Source organism: Hyla sarda, chromosome 7 (genome assembly GCF_029499605.1).
Source record: "Hyla sarda isolate aHylSar1 chromosome 7, aHylSar1.hap1, whole genome shotgun sequence".
Lineage (NCBI taxonomy): Eukaryota > Metazoa > Chordata > Amphibia > Anura > Hylidae > Hyla > Hyla sarda.
The window spans coordinates 96,260,487-96,287,644 of NC_079195.1; the positions used below are offsets into that span (position 1 = coordinate 96,260,487).

Below are 27,158 nucleotides of genomic sequence, written 5' to 3' on the forward strand. Positions count from 1 at the left end.
AACAGGGGTGGGGCTGATGGATAGTGATGTTGCGAACATAAAACTTTCGGTTCGCAAACCGCGAACGCGAACGTCTGCAAAAGTTCGCAAACCGGCGAACCGGGCGAACCGCCATTGACTTCAATAGGCAGGCGAATTTTAAAACCCACAGGGACTCTTTCTGGCCACAATAGCGATTTAAAAGTTGTTTCATGGGGACTAACACCTGGACTGTGGCGTGCCGGAGGGGGATCCATGGTAAAACTGCCATGGAAAATTACATACCGTATATACTCGAGTATAAACCGACCCGAGTATAAGCCGAGACCCCTAATTTCAACCCAAAATCCCAGGAAAAGTTATTGACTCGAGTATAAGCCTAGGGTGGGAAATACCTCATCCCCCCCTGTCATCATCCAGACCCGTCATTAACATCCTCATCATCCCCTTGTCATCATCCCACACATCCCCCCTTCATCATCCCCTTATCATCCCACACATCCCCCCTTCATCATCCCCTTGTCATCATCCCACACATCCCCTTATCATCCCACACATCCCCCCTTCATCATCCCCTTGTCATCATCCCACACATCCCCTTATCCCACACATCCCCCCTTCATCATCCCCTTGTCATCATCCCACACATCCCCTTATCATCCCACACATCCCCCCTTCATCATCCCCTTGTCATCATCCCACACATCCCCTTATCATCCCACACATCCCCCCTTCATCATCCCCTTGTAATCATCCCACACCCCCCCCCCTTCATCATCCCCACCCCCCTTCATCATCCTCTTCTCATCATTCGCCCTCAGTGGTCTTCAACCTGCGGACCTCCAGAGGTTTCAAAACTACAACTCCCAGCAAGCCCGGGCAGCCATCGGCTGTCCGGGCTTGCTGGGAGTTGTAGTTTTGAAACCTCCGGAGGTCCGCAGGTTGAAGACCACTGCGGCCTTCAACATGCGGACCTCCAGAGGTTTCAAAACTACAACTCCCAGCAAGCCCGGGCAGCCATCGGCTGTCCGGGCTTGCTGGGAGTTGTAGTTTTGAAACCTCCGGAGGTCCGCAGGTTGAAGACCACTGCGGCCTTCAACATCATCCAGCCCCCTCTCACCCCCTTTAGTTCTGAGTACTCACCTCCGCTCGGCGCTGGTCCGGTCCTGCAGGGCTGTCCGGTAAGGAGGTGGTCCGGTGAGGAGGTGGTCCGGGCTGCTATCTTCACCGGGGGCGCCTCTTCTCCGCGCTTCCGGCCCGGAATAGAGCCGTTGCCTAGACAACGACGCATCTGCGTCATTGTCAAGGCAACGTGACTATTCTGAGGCCGGGCCGCAAGCGCTTAGAAGAGGCCTCCCCGGTGAAGATAGCAGCCCGGACCACCTCCTCACCGGACCACCTCCTTACCGGACAGCCCTGCAGGACCGGACCAGCGCCGAGCGGAGGTGAGTACTCAGAACTAAAGGGGGTGAGAGGGGGCTGGATGATGTTGAAGGCCGCAGTGGTCTTCAACCTGCGGACCTCCGGAGGTTTCAAAACTACAACTCCCAGCAAGCCCGGACAGCCGATGGCTGCCCTGGCTTGCTGGGAGTTGTAGTTTTGAAACCTCTGGAAGTCCGCAGGTTGAAGACCACTGCGGGTGGGGGGAGTTCACTCGAGTATAAGCCGAGGGGGTGTTTTCAGCACGAAAAATCGTGCTGAAAAACTCGGCTTATACTCGAGTATATACGGTAGTTGATGCAGAGTCTGGTTTTAATCCATATAGGGCATAAATCACCTATTATTCCTAAATGGTTTGGAATAACGTGCTTTAGCCCCCATTAGGCAGCACATAGAGCCCCCCTTTAGGCATCACATAGATTCCCCCCTTTAGACAGCACATAGCTTCTCCCATATTAGGCAGCACATAGTTAGAGCCCCCCTTGAGGCAGCACATAGTGGGATTTGAACAAAAGGCCCCAGCGCTGCAAGGCAGCAGTGCTAACCTCTGAGCCACCATGCTACCCTTAGCATACATCTAATATCCACGGTTGCAAAAATGGACAGAGATGTCAGCAGAGAGTACCTGAAAAATTAGGCATGTACACATGCCTGAAAAATTCGGAATTGTTGCAGCCGTTTCTGTAGCAGCGGCCATAAAAATTGCAACACCATAACAAGTGCAGCAGCAGAGGCCAGAAAAATTAGGCATGTACACATAGATAAAAAATTGGGTATTGTCGCAGCCGCAGCTGTAGCAGCAGCCAGAAAAATTGCAGCACCAGAAAAAGTGCAGTAGCAGAGGCCAGAAAAATTAGGCATGTACACCTGGCTGGAAAATGTGGTATTGTCGCAGCTGTAGCAGCGGCCATAAAAATTGCAGCACCATAACAAGTGCAGCAGCAGAGGCCAGAAAAATTAGGCATGTACACATGGATGAAAAATTGGGTATTGTCGCAGCCGCAGCAGCGGCCATAAAAATTGCAGTACCATAACAAGTGCAGCAGCAGAGGCCAGAAAAATTAGGCATGTACACCTGGCTGGAAAATTTGGTATTGTCGCAGCCACTGCTGTAGCAGCGGCCTGAAAATTTTCTGTTTGTTTTGCCAGGCAGAAAGTGCCCTAAAACATTGTGGCTTGAACCCTAGTTGGTGGCGGATAAGTCACGCAAGTCATCCGGCATTCAGAGTTCAAATACAGCAGCGTGTGGACCTGTGCAGCTCATCTGATCAGGCCTTGTTCAGTCAAATGTATCGCCCAGTGTCAGTCCCTTTGGGATCCATCCCTAATTCATCTTAAGAAAGGTGAGGTAATCCAGACTTTTTTGACCAAGGCGACTCCTCTTCTCAGTGACAATACCTCCTGCTGCACTGAAGGTCTTTTCTGACAGGACTCTTGAAGCAGGACAGGCCAGAAGTTCGAGCGCAATTTGGGATAGCTCAGGCCACAGGTCAAGCCGGCACACCCAGTAGTCAAGGGGTTCATCGCTCCTCAGAGTGTCGATATCTGCGGTTAAGGCCAGGTAGTCTGCTACCTGTCAGTCAAGTCGTTCTCTGATGGTGGACCCCGAAGGGCTGTGGCGATGCGTAGGACTTAAAAAGCTCTGCATGTCCTCCATCAACAGCATGTCTGTACAGCTTCCTGTCCTTGCCGGCGTGTTCGTGGGAGGAGTAGGAGGATTACTTTCACCTCTTCCCCTGTTAGATCCCTGATGTGCTGTGACATGACCCTTATACGCTGTGTACAGCATACTTCTTAATTTATTTTGGACCTGCTGAATCCTTTCCGCCTTGCTGTAATGCGGTAACATGTCAGGCACTTTATGTTTATACCGGGGGTCTAGTAGCGTGGACACCCAGTACAGGTCGTTCTCCTTCATCCTTTTTATACGAGGGTCCTTCAACAGGCACGACAGCATGAAAGACCCCATTTGCACAAGGACGGATGCCAAACTACTCATGTCCCGTTCCTCATCCTCAGTGATGTCAGGGAAGGTATAATCTTCTTCCCCCCCCAGCCATGTACAACACCACAGGAACCAGATAGGTGACAAGGAGCACCCTGGGATGCCTGCTGTGGTTGGTCTTCCTCCTCCTCTTCAAAGCCACATTCCTCCTCTGACTCCTCTTCCTCACAATCCTCTTCCAGTGTTGCCGCAGGTCCAGCAAGCGATGCTGATAAGGCTGTTTCTGGTGGTGATGTTGTCCACAACTCTTCCTCTTCACGCTCATCTACTGCCTGATCCAGCACTCTTCGCAGGGCACGCTCCAGGAAGAAAACAAACGGTATGATGTCACTGATGGTGCCTTCGGTGCGACTGACCAGGTTTGTCACCTCCTCAAAAGGACGCATGAGCCTACAGGCATTGCACATGAGCCTCCAGTAACATGGCAAAAAAATTCCCAGCTCCGCAGATGATGTCCTAGCACCCCGGTCATACAAATATTCGTTGACAGCTTTTTCTTGTTGGAGCAGGCGGTCAAACATTAGGAGTGTTGAATTCCAGCGTGTCAGGCTGTCGCAAATCAAGCGCCTCACTGGCATGTTGCTTCGCCGCTGGATATCTGACAAGTGCGCCATGGCCGTGTAGGAACGCCTGAAATGGCCACACACCTTCCTGGACTGCTTCAGGACATCCTGTAAGCCTGGGTACTTGAGCACAAAGCGTTGTACAATCAGATTACACACATGTTCCATGCACGGCACATGTGTCAACTTGTCCAACCTCAATGCCGCCAACAAATTTGTTCCATTGTCACAAACCACCTTGCCGATCTCCAGTTGGTGCGGAGTCAGCCACTGGTCCACCTGTGCGTTCAGGACTGACATGAGCGCTGGTGCGGTGTGACTCTCCGCTTTGAGGCAAGTCAACCCCAAGATGGCGTGACACTGCCGTATCCGGGATGTGGAATAGCACCTGGGGAGCTGGGGGGCGGTGCCGGTGACGTGGAGCAAGACGCAGCAGTTGTTATGGAAGAGGATGGAGTAGGAGAAATAGAGGAGGTGGCAGCAGGCCTGCCTGCAAGTCGTGGCGGTGTCACCAACTCCTCTGCAGAGCCACGCATTCCATGCTTGGCAGCAGTCACCAGGTTTACCCAATGAGCAGTGTAGGTGATATACCTGCCCTGACCATGCTTTGCAGACCAGGTATCAGTGGTCAGATGGACCCTTACCCCTACACTGTGTGCCAGACATGCCATAATTTCCTTTTGCACAATGGAGTAAAGGTTGGGGATTGCCTTTTGTGCAAAAAAAAATTTGTCTGGGTACCTTCCACTGCAGTGTCCCAATGGCTACAAATTTTTTAAAGGCCTCAGACTCCACCAGCTTGTATAGTAAAAGCTGGCGGGCTATCAGTTCAGACAAGCCAGCTGTCAGACGCCGGGCTAGGGGGTGACTTTGAGACATAGTCTTCTTGCGCTCAAACATCTCCTTGACAGACACCTGACTGTGGGCAGATGAGCAGGAACTGCTCAAGGCGAGAGACTGAGAGGCGGATAGTTGAGAGGGGGCAAGGAGGGCAGCAGTGGTTGGCCTGGCTGAAGATGCTGGACCAGGAGGAGGATGGCGGCTTTGACTTTGTGTGCTGCTTGTACTGACGTGTTGATCCCATAGGCGTTTGTGATGTGACATCATGTGCCTTCGCAAAGCAGTTGTGCCTAGGTGGGTGTTGGACTTCCCACGACTCAGTTTCTTCTGGCACAGGTTGCAAATGGCATTGCTGTTGTCAGAGGCAGACACACAAAAAAAATGCCATACTGCTGAGCTCTGCGATGACGGCATTCTGGTGGTGGCAACAGCATGCGTTGATTGGCGTCCCGTCTGGCTGACCCCGGGTGCCGATGCATGCTGTCTGACTGTGCCACTAGCTCCTTGCGACGACCTCCCTCTGCTTCCAACTCGTCTCCTCCTCCTCTCTGTCTCCCCATCTGAACTTTCCCCCTCTTCTTCTCTTCTAGCGGGCACCCACGTGGCATCCACTGACACATCGTCATCATCAACACCTTCACCGGTATCTGACACCTCAAGAAAGGAAGCAGCAGCGGGTACAACATCATCATCACACCGTACGTCCATGTGTGTAATGCTGCCTGACTGAGACATATCCCTGTTAACTACATCCTCTGGCAATAATGGTTGTGCATCACTCATGTCTTCAAACTGATGTGTAAATAACTCCTCTGACGGATCAAGTAAAGGCAAGTGGTAGCATGAGAGGTGTCGGAAGCTAAGCTAGAGGAGGAGAAGGACGGTGCGTCAAGGTTTCGAGCAGAAGCTTTAGTAGTAGATTGGGTTTCTTGTGATAGCCAGTCAACTAAGTCCTCAGAACTTTGGGGGTTCAGGGTACGTGGCCTCTGAACACTGGCCATTCTAGGGCCAAAGGGAATCCCAGCACCACGATGGCCCCTGCGGGGTGGCCTTCCTCTGCCTGTAATTTTTTTTGGTTAAATTTACACAACTGTCACACCTAATGTGATTTGCACTAGGGTGACACAATTTGCCCTGCAGGCAGGAAAAATGGCAACTGTGACGTGAACTAACAGTGACGACTGATTTTATTTAACAGCCAAAAAAGGTATTTTTTTTTAATTTGCATGCACAACTGTCACACCTAATGTGATTTGCACTAGTGTGACAATGAGCAAAAAAACTTGCCAGCGGAGTTCCCCTTTTATGCAGTGGTCCCCAACCAGGGTGCCTCCAGCTGTTGCAAAACACACGGACCGATATATTTCAGCCCTTTGAATACTGTAGTAGTTAGTTGCTTGAAGGAACTTAAGTTTGATTCTGGAGTACCCCTTTTAACCAGCGGTTCCCTCCCAACCAGGACTGATATCTTTCAGCCCTAAAAAGGGCTTTTTTGGGTGCTGTCCTTAAAGCAAATGTTACACTAGTGCTTTAGGAGTAAACTGGACCCTGAATACACCACCTAGCAGCTACCTAGCTGTCGCTTTCCCTATACAGCAGGAGCAGCTTCTCTAACCCTCCACTTCCTAAGCCTGCAGCATGCTGAATGAGGCTAAAATGGCATCTGTGCAAGAGGTAGGAGGGTCTGGAAGGGAGGGACTGATGCCGATTCTGCTGACTCTGACTCTGACTCACAAGGTTAAAGTTTACTGCAATTTTAAAGTATAGGGGGCGGATCGAACTTCACATATGTTCGCCTGGCGATGCGAACGCGAACATGCAAAATTCGCCGGGAACTTTTCGCCGGCTAACAATTCGCGACATCTCTACTGATGGACATGATATAAACAGGCATGTGACCAAGCCAGATAAAAAAGTAAAATTATCTTCTTTATTTAGAGTGAGCAAAGTTCCTCTTTAATGTAGTTGATATGTCTTATATAGGATGTACTGGTTTGTATACAATGACATTTCATTAAAGTGGTTTTCCGATAATGACAACTTATGACTTATCCACTGGAATGGTGAGGGTCCGAACACTGAGACCATCACAAGAATGGGGATCACAAGTGCCCCTGTTTGTATGGTGTGGCAGACAAATAAGTGCACTGCTGCTCCGCTAAACAGTTGAAGATAGGGCTTTACTCTAGGGCTGCGACTAACGATTATTTTTTATCAATTAATCGATTAGTTGTTTCAGCCCTACATACCTGTCTCTGATCCATGGTCCGGTTAATCTGTTATCTTCCTCCATCTGGGCGCTGAGCCGTGTTTAATGACGTCATCTCTGCTGGGCCTCACTGCAAGCAAGCTTGAGGAAACCGCAGTGGTGAAGTCATGAAGCTCCGTTTCCTGTGCACAGACGGAGGAAGATAAATGGTGAGCTGGACCATGGCTCAGAGACAGGTAGGTAGCGCTGAAACAACTAATCAATTAATGGAAAATAAATCGTTAGTTGCTGCCCTACTTTACTCACAAATCAAAAACACAAAGTGGACTTGTCATTATCTAAGCTCCAAGTCCGTCGCTAAAGGACAGGCAAACCAAGCAATTGGCCCGGGGACCCAAGCAGAGACGGTGCTTGTTGTGCTTCCTATAAGGCTGCAGCCACCTGAGCGCTCTATAGAGAGCCTCAGGCGGCTGCAGCACTCCTGGTCACCTCCCGAGTTACTCCGCTTCTCTGTAGTGTGGCCGAACTCCTCTTCCTCCTGGCTGTCAGTCCAACAGGAAGTGTACACTGAGTGCTCACATCCTTTCAGTCCGACCAGGAACAGGAAACTGAATCTCGGTACCCGGCCGGACTGAGTGACAGCCAGGAGGTAGAGGAGCTTGGCCACACTACAGGGTCCAGGGAAGGAACCGGAGGAGGTAACTGAGAAGAGATAGAGTAGGGAGGGGAAAAAAACATAGAGGGGGATGGGGAGTAAAAGAGTAAAAAAAAATAAAAAATAGGGAGGGGGAGAGGGGGGGGGGGGGAGGGAGGAGTGAGAAGGACATGGGGGAGGGGGGAGTAAGAAGGACATGGGGGAGGGGAATAAGAAGGGCACAGGGAGGGGGAGTAGTAAGAAGAACATGGGGGAGTAGTAAGAAGAAGGACACAGGAAGGTTGGGAAGGAGTAAGAAGATAATAGGGAGGGGGAGTAGTAAGAAGAACATAGGGGGGAGGAGTAAGAAGAACATGAGGGCAGTAAGGAGAACATAGGGAAGGGGAAAGAGTAAGAAGAACAAAGGGAGGGGGAGGAGTAAGAAGAACACAGGGAGAGGGGGGGTGAGGAGATGAGGAGAACTCAAGGAGGGGGGAGGTGAGGAGAAGCGGGGATCAGTAGGACACAAGGAAGGGGGTGAGGAGAACTTAAACTTTATGGCTATGCTGTGGTTCCTGTAGGCTTTGCGTGCGTAAGGTGGGGAGGGGGTGGAGGGGGGGGGGACTTCCATGTCTATTTTGCTTGGGGCCCCCAAATTCCTTCAAATGGCCCTGCTAAGCTCATATCTTAATAGGATTTCTCATTAGAATGCCCAGCATACCTTTTTTATATTCATAGTTCATTCCTGTGTGGAGATATAAGCTTATTTGATAATATGTAAATAAGGCCCAAAAGCCCCATTAGCATTACCCAGCATGGCAAGAACCGAGTGTTAGGCAGCCCCTCTCCTCTTATTCATCCCCTTGTGTCTGTTGTCAATCAAAGGAGACAGGCTTATTCATGTGGGTATGGAGGTGGTGATTAAGAAGAAAAGGGCTGACTATCCCTGGGCACTTGCCAGGCTGGGGAATGTCTCCTCATTTAGATATAAACAAAAAGGTTTATATCTTAGCGCTGGAAAGGACTATAATGATATAAAAAGGTATGCCTAGAATCCTTAAAGGGGTACTCCACTGGAAAACATTTAAAATCAACTGGTGCCAGAAAGTTAAACCGATTTGTAAATTACTTCTATTTGAAAATCTTAATCCTGCTGTATGCTCCACAGGAAGTTCTTTTCTTTTTGAATTTCCTTCTGTCCAGAGCAGGATAGGTTTGCTAAGGGGATGTGCTCCTACTCTGGACAGTTCCTAAAATAGACAGAGGTGGCAGCAGAGAGCACTGTGGTCAGACAGAAAGGAAATTCAAAAAGAAAATAACTTCCTGTGGAGCAAACAGCAGCTGATAAGTACTGGAAGGATTAAGATTTTAAATAGAAGTCATTTACAAATCTGTTTAACTTTCTGGCACCAGTTGATGTAAAAAAAAAAAAAAAAAATGTTTTCCAGTGGAGTGCCCCTTTTAAAGAAGCACTATGTAGTTCTTGGCTTATTTTTACTATTCAAAGCAATGTTTTTTGGGTAAATAAAAAAATAACTGCTGTAGTTATATACCGGTAGTTAAAAGCTATATAGTACCTGACTGGTTGAGGTAGTGTTTAACAATTGAAGAGATTCCCTGAGGTGTAACTAGGTTGTAAGATCCTTCTTTCATAACCATTCCTTCTACTGCGGCACTAAGAGGTTTACAGATACCATTAGCCACTAGTTCATCGTGAAACCTGTAGGGGAGAAATTATTATTTTTTTTAATTATAGTTTGATGTCTGAAGCTACATGGATATATTTTGGAACTATATAAAAAGCAAAACTGTCAGCTTTCTCCCCCCACACTAACCAGCGGTACTGGCTGTTAGTGCGGGGGTCACTGATCAGTTAGATGCTTACTGTGCCCGGATCCGCGCCACCGTTCGGCCATAATCTTCTATTTTTGGTATGTGCTAATTAGGTGCTAACTTGCACCGGCCGCGCTAACTGGCACTCTGATGTCAGCATTTTTGGCCGCAGCGCCACCCTGCTCATCAATATTCCTCCCCTACCTCCACCTCTCCCTCTTCTCCCCGCTCTGTAATGAAGCGGGAGAGGCGGAGGGAGGGTAGAAATATTGATGAGCTGGGCGGCACTGCAGCCAAAGACTCTTACCTCAGAGTGCCAGTTAGCCCGGCCGGAGCAAGATAGCACCAAATTAGCATATACCGAAAATAGAAGATTACGGCTGAATGGCGGGGCGGATCCGTGCACGGTAAGCATCAAACTGATCAGTGTCCTCCGCACTACCAGCCAGTACCGCTGGTTGGTGCGGGGGGAGCAAGCTGAATGTTTCCATGAATCAAAAGTATTTTCATGTGTTATAATTTTTCAAACATTACAACAATTATCCTTGGTTATCAGCTTGGGTGTTAAATTGATTTAAACCTAATATTGCAAATGTGTTAAAAAGAAAAAAATATAAACATTAATTATCACAAAAGCATTCAATATTTTATTCATAAAAGTGCTGAACTGTACAAAATTTTTTCAGGTTATAAAACAAATTACTTTCACAAAAAACACAATGGTAAACAGTCCCTTGTTAAAAATCACTCCATTTTTGGCCTCTTGGCTGTCGGTTATTGTGTGAGGCAAACTCACACTTTTTCTAGAGTGATTTTGGAAGTACTCAGAGTATTTTGGGGTTTTTGTCAGTAAAATGCCAATTTTTGCATACAACACGCCCATTTCAGAGTGAAAAAAAAACACTCAGAGTGTTTTCTAAAGTGTCGGTTGTGCTACTAAAATTTGGTCGCATAAATAGTCGCACAGACGTTGCAACAAAGATTTTGAAAAAGAGTTGGTTGGACTTTAGTAAATGAGTGCCTCTGTGTCCCTCTGTTTGGCCAAGAGTTTTTTGCTCTACAATCAATGCACCTGTTCATTATACTACTAAGGATAGAGGCATCTCACACTTTCTTATAGATTCATTGAGGAAAACAAAAACCTCCAAGAAACAGTAAAAGGGCATTGTGGGCCTATAGTAGATAATGGCTGAACCACAATAGTCAATGAAGCTAATAATGATGTACACAGACTTCATATCCGCTAATAATGATGCACATGTGGGGTCCCAGTACAGGATGGTGTGGTCCCGTACTTTCCTTCTGCCCTGTCAGGCAGAGTACCTGCATGTCCCTAGGGTACCCCTTATAGTATCATCATAATGTATATATGTTTGTATAGTAAAAGTGTACTGTTTCTGGAAAGTTTGTACCACATGGTTGTTACCCAGGAGGCACAAGTGACCTATGGGCTCCTTGTACAGCCCCGCTATATAACCAGGGGAGGTGCTGAAATTGCTCTCTTAGTTCCTGAGGTCAAGTGCAGTCAAGTTGTTCCAGTGTCTGTGTCCAGATCATTGGAGGCCTCAAGCCTAAAGTTCTGCAGCCACAAGTCGGTCATCAGTAAGTCAAGTTATCTTATTGTCAGTCACCATCTCTGTCAAGTCAAGTCCATCTGTTTTCATCGTGGTCTGCACTAAAATCAGTCTAACTACTGCAAGTCCCAGCAAGCCTGCGAGGTCCACCTGTGTCACTGGTCACCTCCTTGGGATATTTGGCAGTACTGCAAAGACTATATCACCTGTCTTGCCTCAGTAAAGCTGCCGTTATCCTTAATCTGGCGTTGGTGTCTTCATTGCCCCTGCCTAACCTAGGATCAGCGGTCTTACCTTCGGATGGTTAAGGCTAAACCACGCCCTGGCGCCACGACGGGGGTTAATACCATCTGCCCCTTGGGCCATAACATCTGCCCTGCATTGCACCCCGACTCCACAACTTTTTGGTATCACAAACAGGATATGGGTGTGCGCCATTTACCACAAGCCACAAGTCCTCCCCCTAGTCTGAACTGTGTCTGAAACTCTCTGTAAAAATTGCATGCTGATGCAACAGAATTTGGGCCAGAAAACGTGTACGGGACTGTTGTTATTACAAAGTGTCTACAAAGTGTAGTGGTGCTTGTGAAATAGAGGGGGAGGTGAAGGAAAGACTGTCAAGTGTCCCTGGAGTGTAACAAGTCAGTACCTGAAAGGGTTAACGTAGTCTGGTGTTTCTCGCGAGTGCAGCTCTGCCTCGTCTGTCCCCAGAGGTGACGCCTCTTCAGTGTTACGAGGAGGAACTAAAGATCTGCCCCGTGTTGCACGGGGGAAGACTTAACCAACCGAACCACAACAGGAAGTTCCTGGGGCGCAGCCATATTGGAGGTTCTGGCAGCTGTGTCCGGCTCCACTGTCCCCAGTCAAGCACCCGCTGCAGCGCAGACTCTGCATATACTAACCATCATCATTAGCAAGTCTCTGGTACCGAGTTGCATTAACCCCCTAGTGTCCAGCAGCATTACTGGGTACATGCCACATAGTGGGGGAGCGCCACCCAGAGAGTTCCCATCAGTCTAGGCTAAGCTGCTACAACACCTCATCAAGCATCTTAAAGCGACAGCGCACTCAATTCCTCTTAAAGCGACAGCGTACTCATTTCCTCTTAAAGCGACAGCGTACTCAAAAAGTCTACAAGATGTCAGCACCCAGCTCTCCAGATGAACCAGGTGACAGTGCCCCTTCATCTCCAACAGCTGGATCAGCTGCTGCCCCAGCGGCCGGAATGCTGCCAGTCCTGCCTGCAGTCCACATTAACAACCTGGGTGTCCCAGCGTCAGTACCGGTATTCATGAGGAACTCTGTCCACCCTACCTACAATGGATACCCCTTCACCCTCAGGGATTTCAAGGAAAGGATCCAGAGTGTTTGTCTTCTACTCTTTCCCTCGTAATCAACAGGTGCCATTGCTCACAAGACATTTACAGGGGTCAGCACAAGAGGAAGTCCACACCTGGCCAGCCTCTGAGAGGGCAACTGTAGAGCAGATCTTTGAAGGCCTGTACCAGGTATTTGAATCACATTCTCTGTCAGAGGTACGTCGCCGGCTGTGTGAAAGGCGACAGAAGCCAGGTGAGACTTTAAAGGGGTTCTCCGGTGCTTAAACATCTTATCCCGTATCCAAAGGATAAGGGATAAGATGCCTGATCGCGGGAGTTCCGCAGCTGGGGACCCCCGGGATCATGCACGCGGCACCCCGTTTGCAATCAGTGCCCGGAGCGTGTTCGCTCCGGGACTGATTACCGGAGACCGCAGGGCCAGCGGCGTGTGACGTCACGCCTCCGCCCCCGTGTGACATCACACTCAGCCCCTCAATGCAAGCCGACGGGAGGGGGCGTGATAGCTATCACGCCCCCTCCTGTAGGCTTGCATTGAGGGGTGGAGCGTGACGTCACAGGGGGGGCGGAGGCGTGACGTCACACGCCACCTGCCCTGCGGTCGACCATAATCAGGGGAACTGATTACAAACGGGGTGCCGCGTGCATGATCCCGGGGGTCCCCAGTGGCGGGACTCCCTCGATCAGGCATCTTATCCCCTATCCTTTGGATAGGGGATAAGATCTTTGAGCACCGGAGTACCCCTTTAAGAGCTTATGCCATAGCCCTACAGAATGCCCTAGAGACTGTCCAAAAACTAGATGGTATAACTCCCATGCAGGCAACAAGGTGTTAATGGGCAGATTTATCGATGGGGCTCATAATAAGTGGGACAAAGCCCAGCTGAGAATGCTAGCAGTTCAGAACCCCAGTCTATCCTTCCCTTCTTTTAAAAGACTGGCTATTCAAGTAATAGAATCCGGGACTGAGTTGGAGGAAGTTTGTAACCCGGTCCAAGAGCCACTAGGGGCAGTAGCTAGGCTCATACCACCACCACCACCATCACCGGCCCCCGCCCCCGTGTCACCTGCTTTGCCAGTCACCACAGTCTCTGACCTACAAAGTGTTAAGCAGGACATTGAGCAGTTGACTAAAGCTTGAAGGAGCTTGCCACCCTGGCCACTCCCCCTGATCGTGAACCACCCATACCTAGAAGACCTGCCCCTGCTCCCCATAATATCAACCCCCACAATCCTCCGCCCAATAGGTCTTTGGGGACTCAAAGGCCCTTTTGTACTTACTGCAATAAGTCAGGACATTGGAAGGTGCAGTGTTGGGGACCGGCCTTCAGGAAAACAGTCACCAGGTCCAAACCCGCACACTTTATGTCACCTCATGCCCCTAAGTAAAAATTGTTGTAGAAGGTGTACAGTTGGAGGCGCTGATAGATACAGGGTCACAAGTGTCTACTATACCTATACATGTTTTCTATAAGTATTGGGATGACAGTTTATTTTGTGAGCCTGATTATGTTGATTTCAGAGTAGTTACCGGTAACGGGCAACCAATACCGAGACATGGATATTGGGAGGCAACCATTCAGTTAGGAGAGCATGTACTTAGAGGGCAGGGAGTGATTGTAACTAATGTGTCAGATAGGGGATTTGCCGAGTTTATATTGGGGATGAACATTATAAAAAACTGTTATGCTGAAGTAGTAGATTACTTGCATGCCTCTCGCCCCTACACGTCTCCTTCAGGCCAGCGGACTGCGCAGCACCACTTGAAAGTTCTCCAGGCAGAGCAGACGTTTGCCAACATGCAAGGTGAAATCTGCAGACATCAGGTCGGTGACCTTGCAACCTAACACAGAGACCATCATCTGGTGCCATGCATGTCCTGGAGTAGGGTACAAGAACTAAAAAGCCCTGCTGGAGCCTATGCAACTGGAAGATCATCCCCTTGTCTGAGCTGCGAGAATCCTTGTCACAGTTACCAATGGGAGAGTGCCAGTCCGGTTAGTCAGTCAGTCAGTCAGTCAAAGTCAGTCAGTCAATCTGTCTGATGCTGCTACTGTGTCATCTAAATACACCACAGTCGCCCAGCTGTATCTCATAGAGTCAAGGGACATCCTAATAGAATGCAAGCTGGCCCAACAGCATGTGGCCCAAGTGGCTGAAGGATCCAGTGCAAGTACTCCTGAGCCCTGGGGGGCACAACTCCAAGTAGGAGATGATACTACCCCCAAAGGATCAAATCAAGGGAGTCGTCAGCATCACCAAAAGATACCGCAAGGCTTTTAGTAAACATCCCACAGACTTTGGACATATGTCTATGATCCAACACAGAATCCTCACCGGTGACAGTCCACTTATTAAAGAAAGACACTGTCCGGTCGTGCCAGGCATGTATCAGACTGTCAAGAAGATGCTGGCCGACATGAAAGAGGCAAATGTCATTCAAGAAAGTCAGAGTCCCTGGGCGGCGCCCCTTGTTCTGGTCAAGAAAAAGGATAGAACTATCCGCTTTTGTGCTGACTACAAGAAGCTGAACAATGTCACACATAAGGACACTTATCCTCTGCCAAGAATCGAAGAGTCACTCACAGCCCTCGGGTCGGCTGCATACTTCTCCACCTTGGACTTAATCAGCGGGTATTGGCAAGTACCTATGGCCGTGGAGGAACGAGAGAAGACCGCCTTTGTGACACCCATGGGACTGTTGGGGTTTAAGAGTATGCTGTTTGGGCTATGTAATGCCCCTGATACATTCCAGCGTCTGATGGAGTGGTGCCTGGGCCATCTGAACATTCAAAGTGTCCTATTGTACCTGGACCATGTCATTGTGTATTTCAAGTCCTACCAGGAGCACCTCCTGTCATCTGTCAGACGTCTTCCAAGTCCTGATCAATCATGGGCCGTCAAAGTGTCATCTGCTTAAGCCGCAGGTACACTACCTGGGTCATGTTGTCAGCGCAGAGGGAGTCAAGCCTAATCCTGAAAAAGTGGAAGTTGTTAAGAACTGGCCTACCCCGCGCACGGCGAAAGATGTCAGGAGCTTCCTGGGATTTGCCAGCTACTACCGCCGCTTCATTCCCCACTTCGCCCAGATTGCAGAACCCCTCACAGTTTTCCTGTAAGGTACAGCGAAGGAGAACTACAGTGGAACATTACCTGTTGAATGGGCATAAGAGCAAGAGATAGCGTTCCGAGCTCTAAAACATTTGCTGACAGAGCCACCCATCCTGGCGTATCCAGACTACAGTCATCCGTTCCGGCTCTATACTAGTGCCAGCTTCAAAGGTCTGGGGGCTGTCCTGTCCCAAGTTCAAGAAGGGCAAGATTGGCCAGCTACAGTTTCACCATCAAGCACAGGAGCGGCAAGTCACGTGTCAACGCCGATGTACTGTCTCGGATGACCCCCGACGAAAAACCACCTGTCGAAGACGAGTGGGAAGATGTGGAGATGCCCCCATGAATCAGAATGTTGTGACCACCCTTGGGGATGGTGAACCCAGGTCCAAGAAGGTCCAAGAAGACCTATACACCTGGAAAACTCTACAAGATGAAAGTCGAGTCGTGGGGGATCTATTGGACTACCTTCTGATGAAAAAGGTACAACACCCGTCTACGCCGAGCCCAGTGTGACTACGAGTTGAAACGTCTGTGGCGACAGAGGAAGCGACGGTTCGTGCACAAGGGACTGTTATACCAGAATTCTTTGGATCCGGTCTTTGGTGATTGACTTCATCAGATTCTGGTTCTCTGAAGAGACACGTTAATGGTCCACAACGCATATCATGATCAGTCGGGGACACTTTGGAGTCCACAAGACCGAGGCTTCTGTCAGGCAACGGTTTTACTGGATTGGGATGCAGAGCAACATTGAGAAATGGTGCAGTGAGTGTGCAGTCTGCAATGTCACCAAGAATGTGCGCAAGGAAGCAAGAGCACCCCTCCATACTATCCAGAGTGAAAGGCCTAATCAGTTGGTTGCGCTAGACTATGTCAAATTGTCTTCTACCCGGTCCAGGTACACTTCTGCTCTCACCATGGTGGATCACTACTCCAAATGGGTTGTCATAGTACCTGTTAAAGACCTCACAGCCAAAATAGCAGCCCAGATGTTCTACTCAAATTGGGTATAAACCCTTGGGTGTCCAGAGTCTGTCCTAACGGACTGAGGAAAGGCCTTCGAGGCCCAACTCTTCCAGGAGCTGTGTCAGTTCCACGCCTGTAAGAAACTTCGGACTACAGCTTCCCACCCTCAAGGGAACGGGCTCTGTTAGCGCATCAATCAAGTCTTTATTCACATGTTACGAGCACCTTCTGTATCCAAGCAGGAAGAGTGGCCCCAATTGTTGCCCGAATTGTTGTAGATTTACAACAATATGGTCCATTGTTCTACAGGATACACCTCTTTCTACCTGATGATTTGGCAGCATGGGCAGCTGCCGAAGGACCGAACGTTTGGGCTTCAGGCCCCATTCAATAACTCCCCGCAAGCCTCCATAGAGTGGTTCTCTGACCATCAAAGAAGGATCCAAGAAGCAAAAGAGATTGTTGGCAAAAAGATGGACAAGGCTCAATGAAGACAGCAGCAAAATTATAATCGCTATGCGTCAGCCAAACTACTCACGATTTCCCGAGAACTTATAAACTGGACTCTATCTGGGAGACAGAACCATATGCAGTGAAGGCCGTACCCTATCCAGACTCTGATGTGCACGACGTACAAAAACTTGGGTACGAGCTGCAAGTTGTCCATCGTAACAGAATCAAGCTATGTCACAAAGAAGACTTACCTGTGCTCCCTGTACCTTCACCACCAGCAGTCAGACCTACGAGGGAGTACATGCCAGTAGAAGGGATCCATCCATCCATGGATGTTCCAATGTTCTCTCCCAGCCAATCTGCAATCTTCTGCATAGCGCCAACACCGGGACCAGTGCAAGCAACCTTATTCTCCACACCAGCCTCCATTCTGCCAGAGTACACCCCGGTTTCCAGTGGGCACCCAGCAGAGGTGAGTAGATATGAGCGTTAGGCTCAGAATTTGTGTTAGGGTCCCATCCTAAATGAGGCCACCTCCCCATGGTGGATGGGGGGGACACGTTTTGATCAAAAAGTGCGCTAAGAGCCTCAATTTTTTGACCAATGTGTGCTGCTGCAATCCTCTTATTTGTATACTCTGTATTTGCCAAGGCAGCGTGCACCTGTGCATTATTTGCCACAGCAGCATGCACCCGTGTATTAGGTTGTTGTGCTGGCTTTTTTTCTTTAGCTGTGCACCCCTCCCCCTTTTTCATAGGTGGTGTTTTAAATTGTTAATGGATCCAACATGTCACCCAGTCAGAGGCTATATGCCCAGCAGAGGCGAGTGGATATGAGCGTTAGGCTCAGAATTTGTGTTAGGGTCTCATCCTAAATGAAGCCACCTCACCATGGTGGATGGGGGGACATGTTTTGATCAAAAAGTGCGCTAAGAGCCTCAATTTTTTGATCAATGTGTGCTGCTGCAGTCCTCTTTTTTGTATACGCTGTATTTGCCAAGGCAGCGTGCACCTGTGCATTAAGTTGTTGTGCTGGCTATTTTTCTTTTTGCTTGTTTATATAGTCATGTACACATATCCGTCACTACAACAGGGCTGTAGCACTAACTACATAACAGTCCATTCAAATGTCTTTAAGTTGTCATATGTCTAATGTATAATGCCTTCTTGTGTCCATGTGCTCAGGATACTTTGCTGGCCAGAAGGTATTCCTGTACCCACTACGCAGTATAAAAAATAAAAAAAATAAAAAATAAAAAAAAAGGTAACAAGTGTCAAATGTTGTCAAGAAAAGTTTAGTCTAATCTATATATCCCCTTAAGGATGCAGGGTTTTTCCATTTTTGCATTCTCATTTTTTCCTCATCACCTTCTAAAAATCATAACACTTTCAATTTTGCACCTAAAATTCCATATGATGGCTTATTTTTTGCACCACCAATTCTACTTTGCAATGACATCAGTCATTTTACCAAAAAATTCACGGCGAAACAGAAAAAAAATTGTGTGACAAAATTTAAGAAAAAAATTTAATTTTGTAACTTTTGAGGGCTTCCGTTTCTATGCAGTGCATTTTTAGCTAAAAATGACACCTTATCTTTATTTTGTACTTCCATACATTTAAAATGATACCCTACTTATATAGGTTTGAATTTGTCGTAATTCTGAAAAAAAATCATAACTACATACAGGAAAATTTATACGTAAAAAATTGTCATATCTTGACCTCTATAACTTTATTTTTCCGCGTACAGGCCGGTATGAGCGCTAACTTTTTGCACAGGGTTCTGAAGATTTTCCTGGTACAATTTTTGCATTGATCGGACTTTTTGATCGCTTTTTATTAATTTTTTAATGGTATAAAAGTGACCAAAAATACACTATTTTGGACTTTGGAATTTTTTTGCCATTGACCGTGTGGTTTAATTAACAATATATTTTTATAATTAGGACATTTCCGCACGCAGCGATACCACATTATTTTTATTTACACTTTTTTTTACGGGAAAAAGGGGGGTGATTCAAACTTTTATTAGGGAAGGGGTTAAATGACCTTTAACTTTTTTTCCCCCTTTTTTTGCTGTGTTATAGCTCCCATAGGAGGCTATAACACTGCACACACTGATCTTTTACACTGATCCCTGCAAAGCCATAGCTTTGCATTGATCAGTGTTATAGGCGGTCGATTGCTCAAGCCTGGATCTCAGACTTGGAGCAATCACCGATCGGACGCGATGGAGGCAGGTAAGGGGACCCCTGCTCACATTCCTAGCTGATCGGGACATCACGGCGTGACCCCACGTTATATACCGGGACTGGGTGCAGGGTGTACAGGTACGCCTTGCATCTTTAAGAGGATATTTAGTGTTCTGGGGAGAAGGGTGTTATGCCAAGGGACCCCAGTAGCCAAGGCATTGGGCAAAAAGCCTCCGCAACCCAATCCGTCAGAAGTGTCTATAGTTAAACATAATGTCATAGTCATATGTATAAATTCATAGTCATATATAATGTCAGTCATATTCTTTAGTAGTCTTTATAAATTCAGAGTATGTATGGACATTTCATATACAAGGACTCTTTACATCTACCAGTTCAAGCAAGTTCAGACCACATATGGACGTTGTGTGTAATCCTCCAGGACTGTATGTGGCCCATGTGGTCATTTCGCTCCTCCGCCCTCCAGGACTGAACATCGAGGGCAACTTTGTTAAAGAGGGGGAGTTTATAGTGTCCTAGTACGGGATGGTGTGGACCCATACTTTCCTTCTGCCCTGTCAGGCAGAGTCCCCAGGGTCCCCCTTATAGTATCACCATAATGTATATATGTTTGTACCACATGGTTGTTACCCAGGAGGCACTTGTGACCAGGTAACCCCCCAAGTGATCTATGAGCTCCCTGCACAGCCCCCCTATATTACCAGGGGAGGGACAACAATTGCTCTCTTAGTTCCTGAGGTCAAGTGCAGTCAAGTTGTTCCAGTGTCTGTGTCCAGAGCATTGGAGGCCTCAAGCCTAAAGTCCTGCAGCCACAAGTCGGTCATCAGTAAGTCAAGTAATCTTATTGTCAGTCAACATCTCTGTCAAGTCAAGTCCATCTGTAGTCACCGTGGCCTGAACTAAAGTCAGTCTAAATACTGAAAGTCCCAGCAAGCCTGCAAGGTCTCCCTGTGTCACTGGTCACCTCTCTGAAGAGCAATGTGCTAAGAAAGAGATTGCAGCCCCTACCCTTGTTATATAGGGGGGCTGTGTGAAAGAGCCCATAGTTCAATTGGGGGGGGGGGGGGGGTCACCTGGTCGCTCGAGCCCTCTGGGTAACAATCATGAAGTACAATCATTAAAGCAACAGTACATTAAAGAAGAAGTCCGGCACGCACTTTTCTTATTTTATCCGGTCCGGGCTGCAAAAGAAAAGTGTGACGTGTCGGGCTAGTAGGAAGTAAGAAGCAAACAGCCCGGCAACCGAACACCTGTACCGGAGCTCCGGGGGCTCGTTGGCAGGTAAGAGAAAGTTTGTTTTCTTTTTTGCAGCCCGGACCGGATAAAATAAGAAAAGTGCGCGCCGGACTACTCCTTTAAATGACATGGGACATGCAGGGACTCTGCCTGACAGGGCAGAAGGACAATACGGAGCCACATCATCCCGTACTGGGACATCGCACACAGACTTTATATCTGCAGATAATGATGTACACAGACTTCATATGCCCTAATAATGATGTACACAGACTTCATATGCCCTAATAATGATGTACACAGACTTCATATGCCCTAATAATGATGTACACAGACTTCATATCTGCAGATAATGATCTACACGGACTTCATATCTGCAGATAATGATGTACACAGACTTCATATCCGCTGAAAATGATGTAAACAGAAGTCATACTGTATCTTCTAATAATGATGTACACAGACTTCATATCAATATTAAGACAGCAGTAAAAAGTCTCACGTTTTGTGCTTCTGGGCATAATCCGGAGTGACTGTGATATACTGGGCTCCTAAGTCAACCATACAGTTTGGGTCCGAAGGAGACCGACTTGTAGACATGCGCCCCCCTACAGAAGCAGCAAAGAAAATTAGTTATTTTCAGAAGCACGTGTAAAGCATTTGCATTTATCTAAAGCATATTCAAAGGCTAGTCCTGAAATGCATCATTATTACCAACAAATTAGTGCAGGCCTAAGGCTGGGCTTCAGATTCAAAAGACACCCATGTCATGCATGGAAAGAAGGGAACATCTCATTCCTCCAGAGTCCATCTGCATTATCCGGAGGAACTGTGAGGCTTCTGACCCAGAACGCTACTTCTACTCATGCCGATTTAGATGTTGTGCTCTTAGTACAACATCCTTTAATAAGGAGCCAATTCTTACCAGTGTCCTGTCTTACCCATTCCTTATGGTCTACGCTAGTGGCGCACGCCTTTTTTGTGGTTAATGTCTGGTTACTATTTTTAGCTAAAACCAGGAGAGGGTCCAAAACACCAAAAAATGGTGCAAATATTTCCATGTTAGTTTCTGTGTCAGTTCCACTCCTGGTTTTGGCAGAAAATATGGATGAAAATACTTCTTATGAACCCAGCCTCAGGGTCGCCACACATGGGCATATTAAACCCACAAGTCACGTAGTAAAAATCTTCGGTCATCAGACCCACATACATTTTCTTATAGGGCTTTCTGCCACATATCTTGAGACTTTAGACTGCAACTTTAATCGAGGTCATGGACAACAATTATTCATTCGCCTTCAATGTTAGCTAAGCAGCATTCTGCATCTCTGACCGGCATTCCCAAGCTTGGAATAAGTGACATCATTTTAGAAGGAAAAAATACACCACGCAATACATGGCTGAAATTCCAACAGCAGACGTGGATTTGTGTTATGTATGTTTACATTAATGGACGGTTTCACACAAGCATAATAAATGCACATTTTTGAGTCCATATGACAGATGTAAATCCTGCCTGACCGTGTTTCTCATGACAGCCGTCTGTTCAGGTCATCAGATCAGTGGTCAAGCAGGGACATGTATCCATAATACTGATGCAAAAATGCACACGTAAAACTAGGGCTGGGAGGTATACCAGTTCATACCGAATACCCAAATTTTTGGGCTGCACAATATGAATTTTTCCCATACCGCAATACCGGTTGGGCCCCTCCCCCTTGAAAATGAATTATCAGCCGCAGCACGCTGTCCCCACATCGGGCAACAAATCATATGTTACCTGCCAGCGCTGTTCTGCTCCCCCCCACCAAAACATGTTACCAGCCAGCGCTGTTCTGCTCCCCCCCCCCCCACCAAATCATGTTACCCGCCAGCGCTGTTCTGCTCCCCCCCAATAAATTATCAGCCCAGCGGGGTACTACTCACATATGTCACGCGCAAGCACTGCCCTCCTCCTCTTTGTTGCGGCCGCCGGCGATGGAACGCTATACTGTACGCCAGTGGTCTTTTCTTTATCTTTTGCAACCCGGGCATAGGGATACAGCGTACAGCAGTGGTCTCAAACCTGCGGACCTCCAGATGTTGCAAAATTACAACTCCCAGCATGCCCAGACAGCCAACGGCTGTCCGGACATGCTGGGAGATGCAGTTTTGCAACAGCTGGATGTCTGCAGGTTTGAGACCACTGCTGTACGCTTTATCCCTATGCCCGGGCTGCAAAAGATAAAGAAAATAAACTTTAACTTACCTACGTCGGCCTTACGCTGGGGACAGGAACGCCGGACAGCCGTCAGCCTATCACTGGTCACAGCGAAGTCCCGACCCAGCCAGTGATAGGCTGAGCCCACTGTCATGTAAGAAGCTCTGGCCGGCTTCTTACATGACAGTGCGTTTAACCTATCACTGGGCGGGACATCGCTGTGGCCGGTGATAGGCTGACGGCTGTCCGGCGTTCCTGTCCCCAGCGTAAGGCCGCCGTAGGTAAGTTAAAGTTTATTTTCTTTATCTTTTGCAGCCCGGGCATAGGGATACAGCGTACAGCAGTGGTCTCAAACCTGCAGACCTCCAGCTGTTGCAAAACTACAACTCCCAGCATGCCCTGGGAGTTGTAGTTTTGCAAAATCTGGAGGTCCGCAGGTTGGAGACCACTGGCGTACAGTATAGAGTTCCATCGCCGGCGGCCCGCAACAAAGAGGAGGAGGGCAGTGCTTGTGGGTGACATATGTGAGTAGTACCCCTGCATGCGAAAAATCTCTGTGTGAACCAAACCTAAGTCATAGTTGCTGATGTATTATTGCTTTTCCCATTTCGTGCATGAGTCCTATTGATGGGATTAATAGCAGGATATTCCTGGGGTGTCGGGTGTTAGTGTTACTTCTCTCCCAATGTCAGACTGGGCAGGATAGTATGTCTGGATAACCACATTGGGGTCTCACATACTGTAGAAGAAGCCAAGCGGCTGAGATACTATCTGTTGCGGCTTTGTAATGCGGTTCTGCAAGCGGTTTACCTGCAAAATCGTGCAGGACATGATCTGAAAGGTAAATGGCCACAGAGCAACCAGCAGACACATGGGAACTAGAGATGAGCGAACTTACAGTAAATTTGATTCGTCACAAACTTCTCGGCTCGGCAGTAGATGACTTATCCTGAGTAAATTAGTTCAGCCTTCAGGTGCTCCGGTGGGCTGGAAAAGGTGGATACAGTCCTAGGAAAGAGTCTCCTAGGACTGTATCCACCTTTTCCAGCCCACCGGAGCACCTGAAAGCTGAACTCATTTATGCAGGAAAAGTCATCAACTGCAGAGCCGAGAAGTTCGTGATGAATCGAATTTACTGTAAGTTCGCTCATCTCTAATGGGAACCTATACTTCAAAGCTGGGTATAGGTGTTTTTGGCAACCCCCTTTGCATACTCTGGTTAGATCCTTATACATGTCTCTTCTATGTGTCCTCTATATAAGGTCATGGAACTTATACAGAAACTTCTGCGCTTTCTCGCATCCTGGTATATGAGTGACCATTACCTGCGCCCCGGGCCTTGTCCCATATGACTAGCTGCAGTTTGTTGGCTAGCTCCTTCCTCAGCAGGTAGGCACACAGGCTCCCTGTCAGCCCCGCACCTACTATCAGGATCTTGGACATGGCTCTGCTGCCTGTGAATGAATTCCTGCTTCACTCCACACTTACACAACAACTGCTGGACAAACATAACTTTCCCTGGGTTAGGAGCTGCACTGACTAGTGACTGCCTACAACAGTGTTTCCCAACCAGGGTGCCTCAGCTGTTGCAAAACTACAACTCCTGGCATGCCCGGACAGCCTCTGGCTGTCCGGGCATGCCAGGAGTTGTAGTTTTGCAACAGCTGAAGGCACCTTTTGTTGGGAAACACTGTCTTACCATGAGAATAATGGGGGAGATTTATCAAAACCTGTGCAAAGGAAAAGTTACCCAGTTGCCCATAGCAACCAATCAGATCACTTCTTTCATTTTGCAGAGGCCTTGTTAAAAATGAAAGAAGCGAGCTGATTGGTTGCTATGGGCAAATGGGCAACGTTTCTTCTGGACAGGTTTTGATAAATCTCCCCCAATAGCTGTTTCTTGCGGACTTGCTTGTTTTATTTTCTCTTCCATCTATGCACAAACTATTACATATGTTACAAGGACAAGTATCATGAAAAAAAAAACATATCCACTATCCAAAGGGGGTAAGTTTTAGATTGCGGGTGGGGGGGGGGGGGGGACAGAGCGCTCCCAACTACTACAAACCCACCCCCACCCCTCCCACCCCTCGCCCCCGCATTCTCCTGTTTAGCCCTGGCTCTCCTGCACAGTGGTGTGACATGACCCTGCCCGAAGCGGCAAGAGACCCCTCTATATAGTTCTATGGGAGAGTCAAAGAGTGGAAGATTGCCAAACGGCTCTCCCATAGAGCTATATGGAGGGGGCGTGATGGGGATATGTTTTTTTTTCTCATGATACTTGTCCTTTATTGACAAACAGGGAGATTTATCAAAAACCTGTCCAGAGGAAAAGTTGCCAAGTTGCCCATAGCAACCAATCAGATCGCATCTTTCATTTTTGAAAAGGCCTCTGAAAAATGAAAGAAGTGATCTGATTGGTTGCTATGAGCAACTCGGCAACTCTCTTCCTCTGGACAGGTTTTGAGAACTCTCCTTCATTAATATCCCAAACCATTTTTTATAATGGATTGGTGCAGAAAGATTTGCTTTACAGAATAGAGGAATATGCAGTAATATAGGTGAAGGTTTACTGAGAGACCAAGCTCATTGCATGCAACAACTATCAGGTAAAAAATGCACCAAAACAAATCATGCAAAAGTAGTAGTTTGTTGTTTGTGGTACAATTAATTTTTTTTTGTTTATTTTTCTTTAGGTAAAACATGTCGAGACAAAAAACAAACGCGGTCATCCAAAGCTCACTAGTAGTACAGGGGCTGAGGGATGGAACGCATAGGGTTTTAATTCTGCAATAAAAAGTTATTAACTGGGGGATAAGGCAGCATGTCACTGCTCCCCAGCAATGTATTTTTTCTGTCAAAAGTTCATATTCAAATACCCCGCCGGGAGCCCTAAATGGCCAGCACCAAGTAGCCACTCAGGGCTCCCGGCGGAGTTTTTGAATATGAATTTTTGACAGTAAAAATACATCACTGGGGAGCAGTGCCGCTGACATGCCGCCAGGTACCCCGGTTAATAACTTTTGATCGCATCGGGTTTCAGAAGTGAAAACCGATGCAATCAATCCCTCAGTCTCTGTACTTCTACTCCCAACATGGAACAGACTCTGTTCCATGATGGGAGTAGTAGCACCCCTGTGGAATTTTTTTTAAATTAAACTAAACATGAAAGTTTGTGCTGACTTCGCGCAGGATCTGCATGTATTTTGCACAAATTCAGCAGAAAATCAGCCCCATTGACTTTAATGGGATTCCGCAGCCGAAGTGCAGAAAAATATAAGTTCAGGCTTATTTTTCCAGACCGTGAAATGCAGAAACTCAGCAGCGGAATTCCGCATGCGGAAATTCTGCTTTCTGAATAAACTTGCTAAATCCCATTAAAGTTAAGGGGTAATAAATTCACGCAGAATTTGGTGCGGAAAATTCACGCGGAATTCCGCACGGAAGTGTATTGGTTATAAATTCATGCAGAATTTTCATGCAGAATTCAGTGCCGAAATTCTGCAAAGTGAATTCGACCTCAGAGGATACAGCTGGAAAAAAAATCCACAGTAGGTGATCAAACTGTTGAGTGCACCAAAGGATTGAGAGTCAATAGGACGTCATATGGGGAGATTTATCAAAACCTGTGTAGAGGAAGAGAGGTGCAGTTGCCCATAGTAACGTTAGTAAAGTCAGATTGCTTCTTTCATCTTTCAGAGGCCTTTATAAAAATGAAAGAAGCGATCTGATTAGTTGCTATGGGCAACTGCACCACTCTTCCTCTACACAGGTTTTAGTAAATCTCCCCCATAATCCTTAGTTCATAATTTTTAACACTTAGACTCACATCGTTTTTGGCTGTTATAATATAAGCAATGTCGGGGTGTTGTGGGCCGGAACCTTACCAATCATATATAGATGTTACGGATTCAGAGGTTGTACATTGGCAATTTTTGAGCACATAAATCGAAAATATTTTAGGTGCCTTTGGGAGTATAAAAAATACGAACTGACTCCATTAGACATCCATCTTTGCATCCGTATTACAGACTCAAATCCTAATCCATCCAGGACCATATACAGTAGGAATTTATGATGCTTTCAGTTCAGGTCTCTAGACCTACGTTCAGGACTTGCAGCCATAATATCCATACAAAAACACTTCCATATTACACTTTACTGAAATTGGCTTAAATCTAGAAACAGACACATTGGTTGTGTTTTGTTCTTTTGAGGGAGCCCCCCGGGGGTAAGTACACATGTGCAGTTTCCTGTGCACAGGATTTGAAGCTGCAGATTTTATACTGCAGAGTTCAATTTTAACTAAATGACTGAACACCACATCAAATCCTCTGCATCAGATTTGCGCAGGATACTGTATGCGTAAATAGACCCTAAGGTCATGTTCACACGGACGGATCCGCCGACAATGGACCCCTACATTGTGCTTCCATCTGTGCTTGCTTATAGCGGCAATCCGCCGCTACGAGCAGACACGCTGCGCATGTGTGAGTCGCCACGCTCATGCACAGTGTACTCTCACACATCACGGCCCCTCCCCCTGCTCCCCTCCCCCTG

General features: G+C 47.5%; 2 protein-coding genes across 3 annotated transcripts in view; one reads left to right on the forward strand and one right to left on the reverse strand.

Annotated features, from left to right (window-relative positions):
* RNLS (renalase, FAD dependent amine oxidase) overlaps positions 1 to 24,190 on the reverse strand; it is a 170,572-nt gene extending 146,382 nt beyond the window's left edge. Inside the window, exons 1-3 of the mRNA XM_056530080.1 lie at positions 23,924 to 24,190; positions 20,901 to 21,006; positions 9,248 to 9,390 (exon numbers count right to left, since the gene is read on the reverse strand). Of these exons, the coding sequence (XP_056386055.1) occupies positions 9,248 to 9,390; positions 20,901 to 21,006; positions 23,924 to 24,041 (367 nt within the window). The 5' untranslated portion in view covers positions 24,042 to 24,190. The remainder of the gene's footprint in view (positions 1 to 9,247; positions 9,391 to 20,900; positions 21,007 to 23,923) is intronic.
* An 840-nt stretch (positions 24,191 to 25,030) lies between these two features.
* Positions 25,031 to 27,158, forward strand: part of LOC130282138 (lysosomal acid lipase/cholesteryl ester hydrolase-like) — a 67,863-nt gene continuing 65,735 nt past the window's right edge. Inside the window, exon 1 of one of the 2 annotated variants that reach the window (XM_056530079.1) lies at positions 25,031 to 25,207. The gene's annotated coding sequence lies outside the window, so the exon portion shown is untranslated. The remainder of the gene's footprint in view (positions 25,208 to 27,158) is intronic. The other variant, XM_056530078.1, reaches the window with a different exon arrangement.